Source organism: Otolemur garnettii, unplaced genomic scaffold (genome assembly GCF_000181295.1).
Source record: "Otolemur garnettii isolate 467f Iridium unplaced genomic scaffold, OtoGar3 scaffold00016, whole genome shotgun sequence".
Classification (NCBI taxonomy): domain Eukaryota; kingdom Metazoa; phylum Chordata; class Mammalia; order Primates; family Galagidae; genus Otolemur; species Otolemur garnettii.
In genome coordinates, this window is record NW_003852411.1 from 7994269 (window position 1) to 8000456 (window position 6188).

The following is a 6188-nucleotide window of genomic DNA, read 5'->3' on the forward strand; positions in this document are numbered from 1 at the left end:
TCATCTCATAAAAAAATCTTGGCCTCCTCTCTGATGCATTTATTTCCTTCGCACCCCACAGCCTGCTACCACTTTGGTCTAAGCAACCACCATCTCTCTATTGGATTAGGACCCTTTCTCTCTTCCCCAAGTACAGAAGCCAAGGTAACCCTTACAACCTTAAGTCATATCATTTCATAGCATTCCCAGGTTCAATTTCCAGTTGGTTTCCCATCAGAACAAAAGCCAACTGGTCTCTAAGGAAGTATGTTCTGGCTTTTCATTAATCTTCAGCTCAAATCTTCTGTGTTCCATTCCAGACCCAATCCTTCAGGAACTTAGCCCTGATATGCATTCTACTTTGGAATTTCTCCTAAGTTATCTTACATCAATTTCTTCTACTTTCTTTGGATTTCTCCTTAAATGTCACCCTATCCAGAGAAGCCTTCTCTATTTAAGTAAAAGATCACACGCTCCACCATTGGTACTCCTCCCCTGGATCGAGTTTTCTCTGATACCATCTGATTCATTAAATATTTTACTGGCTTATTCATTTAGTTTTTATCTTCTCAAAATTCATTTGAGCAAAGACATTCATCTCTTTCTTTCATAGCTGTATTCTCTGTACCTAAAAGAGTGTCTGGCAAATAGTAGATGTTCAGTAAACAACTCAGAACACAAAAAACCATTATTAACCCTGTGTCGCTTATACAAAATAGCATAATTCACATTTTGTATGCTAAAAGAAAAATTTCAGGGTACGAATAAATAAAACTCAAGGATTCTATCAAAATTTAGTGTGGCAAATACTACCAATGTTTTTTATGGTTTTTCTCAAAAACACTGCTTCGTTTAAGTAGTGTTGCTGATCTCTAGACTGGAAAAACAGGAGAATGGATATGGAAAGTAAATTAAGAACAGTAACTTCTTTTGTGTTCACATGCTAGGGCACCAAACCCTGAACAATTTAGCAGTGTAAAGTATCATAATTAGATCAGTTTCAGAGTCTGCATTTGAAACTGTAATTTAAGTACTCAGAATGAAATTTTAAGAAACAAAACAAAATTGCCTCCTTCCTAGGGAAATTCTGGTCTTTATTCAGTTTTTATGTGCATGTGTTTGTGTGTGTGTGTGTGCATGGGTAATAACGACAAGGAAGGACAAGGCTTTCGAGAAAATTAAAAATAAAATAGTACGATTTCAAAGAGAAAGAAATCGTTTCCAAGTAGATGCATGTAGAATAGATACTGTATCATGAAGTGTGCTTATAGTCAGAAAAAAAAAAATCCCTATAAACAGAACATGGTGGGAGTTCTGTATTTTTCTTTTAGCAATGGCTTCCAGATGAAACTTGCTTATTTTATAAGAGATGACTTTTTTCTAGCTGCCAGATTGCAAAATCCATCTGGGACCCGAAAAAAAAAATAAAGCTATATCTTTCCTGCATCTTAAATCATGACTATGATCTGAAGTTCCATAACTGGAAATGAACTGACCATTTGGTTGATTATGTGCAAAATGGGACAAATAGCAGCTTAGCTGTTTCACATCTGTAGTAAAGTAGGGTGTTAACTGCAGCTAAAAATTCTATTTGGGTCTAACATCAACAGCACATATGTCTTTAAAACATGCATGGAAGAACGTAAGTTGAATCAGAGTAGGCTTAGATGGTCTGAAAGTCAGATCACAGAATTAAAGGATCTGCCTTTTATTTAAAATTTCTCATTGCCCCCAGTTAACTGTATTGGACCCCTCATCATCTCTCTTGGTTTTCAAAAATTTATCTTGGAATATTAAAAATGTTACCTTCTGTAAGGAAGTTAAAGAGATTGAGAGAAAGTTCTGAGTGAATTTAGTACCATGTTATAGGTGGTACCTGTCATTCTAATCTACTTTAGCAACATTGGTCTGTTTCTTCTGTATTGAGTTTGCTTATTCTGTGAAACCACAGAACAAAAAATCTATTCCCTTAACTTTTCCAGTGGGAAGGTGGCTAGATTTTCATAGACAACTGCTAATCTACACAAAAATGATCCTGTAAACTTTCCAGTGATGGAATAGCCCTCACATTGTTGAACATGGTTCAGAGATTTGTTGTTGCTGCTGTTTTGCAATTTTAGATGCTCAGAGGATGACGTTTGCTAGTTTTAAGGTCACATTGAGTTTCTGAGTCACTTATGCCCATTTTTTTTTAACTTGACTGCTTTAGTCCTTATAAAATTATCACCAAATGCAAAAAGCTGTGACTGGCCTGTCCATCCTTGTACCAGCTGAGAGAGGCAGAAGGAATTGCATAAGCTTCACATTCCAAGGTCAGGGTGTTGTTTACTTTGATCTTCACTTCTTTAGGGGAAAGTCCTGGCCCCAAAATGTCTCCTTTCTTGATTATGGGTGGAACTGCAGAAAATGAGTATTAAAGAGTGAAACATCAGTTCCTTAAAAAATACATGAAATGCCATGGAAATCACACGGAGGATCATGTAAAAAAAAAAAAAACAAGGAAATAGCAGATGCATTTCCCATGATAGCCTCTCATTAAGGACCAAAGTTAACATCTTATGGAAACAGTAGTTTTCAGATACAGGATGTGAATATAAATATTCATTATGATACTGCCATTGAAGCTCACATCCTTTATAGAACAGTTTCATTTGCTCTAGGTCCACAGACAACCCAGGCATGACCCGAAAACATATTTTATTGGTCGTTAAGGGTACTGAGTCAAAGAACAAACGACTATCAGAAACATACTCTTCCTTTATAAATATAAAAACCAAATGTTGAGATGTGAGTCCTATTAATGGCAATATTAGCTTTGTCTTTTGTTTATAGGTAAGTGTACATTGGAATATCACTGATGATCTCGTCTTGGGTGGTTGATTATAGCACATTCATCTAATGACAGTTTTGTACATGAAAGTAGTATAAATCAACCCAGAGTCATTCAGAAGGAAAACTAGAGACGCTTAAGGAAGTGCCACTGACAAAGTCTCCAGTAAGAAGAGAGTGGACTGAGTGGCCCCTTCACCTCTTTAAGTAATTGAGGCCAGGGACATAATGCTTAATTCAGCTCCCATCCTTAAGGAAGCAAGCTGCATAAACAAGAGTCTTTAATGATGCATATAAATGTTTATGAACCATAATGAAAAGTAGGATTGAACAAATCAGAAAAATCAGAGCAGATGTGAAACAGTGTTCTTTTGGAACTTACTGTAGACCTTCACTTCATAGTGCTTAATCATCTCCCCAGCCTCATTAGTGGCCACACAGGAGTATCGCCCAGCGTTGTCCTCCTGTGCATTGAGGATCTGCAGAGTCCTACCACCTGAAAAGTCATGGAATATCAATGAGTCTCTCGAGTCACCGTGGTATCACAGTACGCTCAAATGTAAAGGTTTTAGTTCTTACAGTTAGAGTATTTCTTCTCATACATGCTGATTCTGTGAAAGACATCTGACCTTGACAAAGTACAGCATGCACGGGCACTGCAAGGCTGGTGAGGACAGCCCTGGGGGCACCACAGGTCCTCTGTGGTGAGGACTCTCATGCCCATTCTGACCCCCTCTGCCTCTATACTCCTCCTTATATCACTTTCTTTATAAGTAGGTTTTTGCTTTAATTACCTTTTTACTCTCACCTGCCTGGCCTATCAGGCAAGATTAATTGTGTTCAAATACCATTCTTATGATGGTACTTTTCTCCTTAAAACTGTTATACAGTTCTCAATTGATTAAAGAAAAAAGTCAAAACTCTTTAATCCAGGAACTCAAAACATGATTCTAACTTTCCTTGCTTCAGCCGCTCCCCACTCACCCACCCATGCACACAATATCTCCACTCCAGTGGGGTTGAGAGGTACACCTATTACTTGCTCATGGCTAGGCCATTCTTACTTTGTGCCTCTCTTGCACTAATCACCTTAATGGATCCAAAACCTGTCCTAACTCATTTCCAGTCAACTAACAGTCAACTACATTCTAGAACTTTCTCTAAAGTTGGGTTCAAGTTCTGACAAAGTAACAAAGCTTTTTCTGACCACTTGAATTCACACTGGCCATTTCTTCTTTTGAATTCTTTTAAAAGTTTTCATTACCCCATTTATCATACCCTGACTATTCATAATTCATGATTATTCAGACTCACATTATTAATGAATTTTTGCATGTTATCTCTCTTCCATAGAAGACTATAAATTTCTTAAAGTCAATGATTATACCTTTTAATGCTTTCTGTTTTCATATGTATATTTCCAGATTCAAAGAAGAATAAATTAATTCTTTCAATCTAAATGCTAACTCAGCTTCAAGTTTCAATTCAATAGGAAATGAATTTCTATCATTTTCAACATGCCACATTACACTTTAACAACAGGTTATATTGTTGTATTTATTTATTTGCCTTTTTATGTATACATTGTTCTGATCTTTCAAAATAATTTTTCAGTCTGTTATAAAACAGACAACATTTAAAAATTTTAACAGAAATAGAGCACGACACAACCAATAACGTAGGTACTTTTATAAAAAGTAACTGATGACTCTGCTTTTCTACAATCGTAGATGACAAAGATGCATCTTAAGTAAGTTTTTTACCTGGAAGTATACGAATATTTTGGTTAGATTCTAAAGGAGCGCCATCCTTAAACCAGGTGATGGTAGCTGGAGGATATGAATAAGCTTCACAGACCAGAGAGGTGGGGCTATTCAGGATAACAGTGACATCTTCATGGCTGCCATCACCATCCACACCAGCAATTGTAGGAGACACTGAAAAAGATTAAAATGTGATTGAAGAAATATATGTATAAATGTCTCTATTTTTGCATTTCTAAATTTCCATTGTACACATATATATTTTCTATTCCCTAACAGTTGTAGAAAACAGTTAATTACTGTTGTTAACTCAAAACAAAAGCAGCAAAATCCCTCAAAAATCTCCCAGGGTAACAGAGGAGATAACACATTAAAAAGAATCCTAACCTAACATAATAAGGACGACAATGGGAATGTTGGGGGGAGGTAAGCAGAGGCTCAGCATTCAGTCCAACCTGAAGTCAGCGTGGGGTGTGAAGTGTCTCACTAGGGAAGGCCTCTTAAAGATGCACACAATAAAGTGAGCCTGAAAGGATGCACAGTAGTGAGTAGGTGAAAAGAAGGGAGACTCAGAAAAAGAGGGAGTGTATTGGGAACAGAGCAGTTGTAAGCATTGAGGGGCAAACAGGGAACACGGAGAAGACAGCCTTGAGTGGGTCAAGATCAGAATCAAGAACAAAAGGGACAGGTGCATTTGTTTCATAAAAGATAACGAGGGACTGAACTAGAACACATGGGAAGATATAAAGAGGAGGGAGCAATTAAAGAAAGATTAAGGACGCTAATGTGTAGGACTTGAGGATGGTATTTAGGGACTAAAGGAAACTGAGTGCAGAGAAAACACTTAGTTTTCTTGCTTGGGAACTTGTCAAACTTCAGTGAAGCAAAAACATATAGCAAGATTTGTCATTCCTAGGGGAAGACGGTCTATTCAGTTGTGAATATCTTATACTTTAAGTGTCTATGAGCATTCCAGGTAGAAATGACCAATAAGCAATTCTATATGGGAATTTGAGCCTTGCAAGAAATATCTGGGTTGCAGGTATGGCTTTTCAGTCTTTTGTCTATAGGAGATGATGAGTCTACATCTGGGAATGAATTGTATAACTTGAAAAGCATAGCTAGAGCAGGGATTTTCACCCGGTGCACCGCAACACACTGGTGTGCCGTGAGAGGATCTCAGTTGTGCAGCAAATAATTTTAAAGATCATTAATTAAATTGTTTTCAAAAGAAGTTCAAAGCACAGTAAGTGCATTCTTTTTAGTAATCCTTTTTTTGATCAAACATAAGTGTGCCACAGAAGTTTAATTATAGGTTCAAGTGTGCTGTGAGATTTTTTAAAAAAAAATGTTGAAAAGCACAGACCTAGAGTAACAAGAGCAGAGAAATAAGGACAAAATACTAAGGGCTCAATGTGCAAGATCAAGTAAAAGTTCATAAAGGAGAGAGAAAGGGAAGCAATCAAAGGTGTGCAAGAAAAACTAGGGAAGACCACCGTCCAGGAGAAAGAGATCTAATGTACAAAACATTAAGATTATGACTGAAAAATATTTGCTGGACCTAGCAACAGGATAGTTCTTGCCAAAGCAGCATCAAGAAGGATGTGGGCTGGCTGG

At 37.1% G+C, this 6188-nt stretch overlaps 1 protein-coding gene across 1 annotated transcript in view; it reads right to left on the reverse strand.

Annotated features, from left to right (window-relative positions):
• HMCN1 (hemicentin 1) overlaps positions 1-6188 on the reverse strand; it is a 440557-nt gene that overhangs the window by 117161 nt on the left and 317208 nt on the right. The window contains 3 exon segments of the mRNA XM_003785789.2: positions 2231-2376; positions 3191-3304; positions 4572-4745. Coding sequence (XP_003785837.1) covers positions 2231-2376; positions 3191-3304; positions 4572-4745 — 434 coding nt within the window.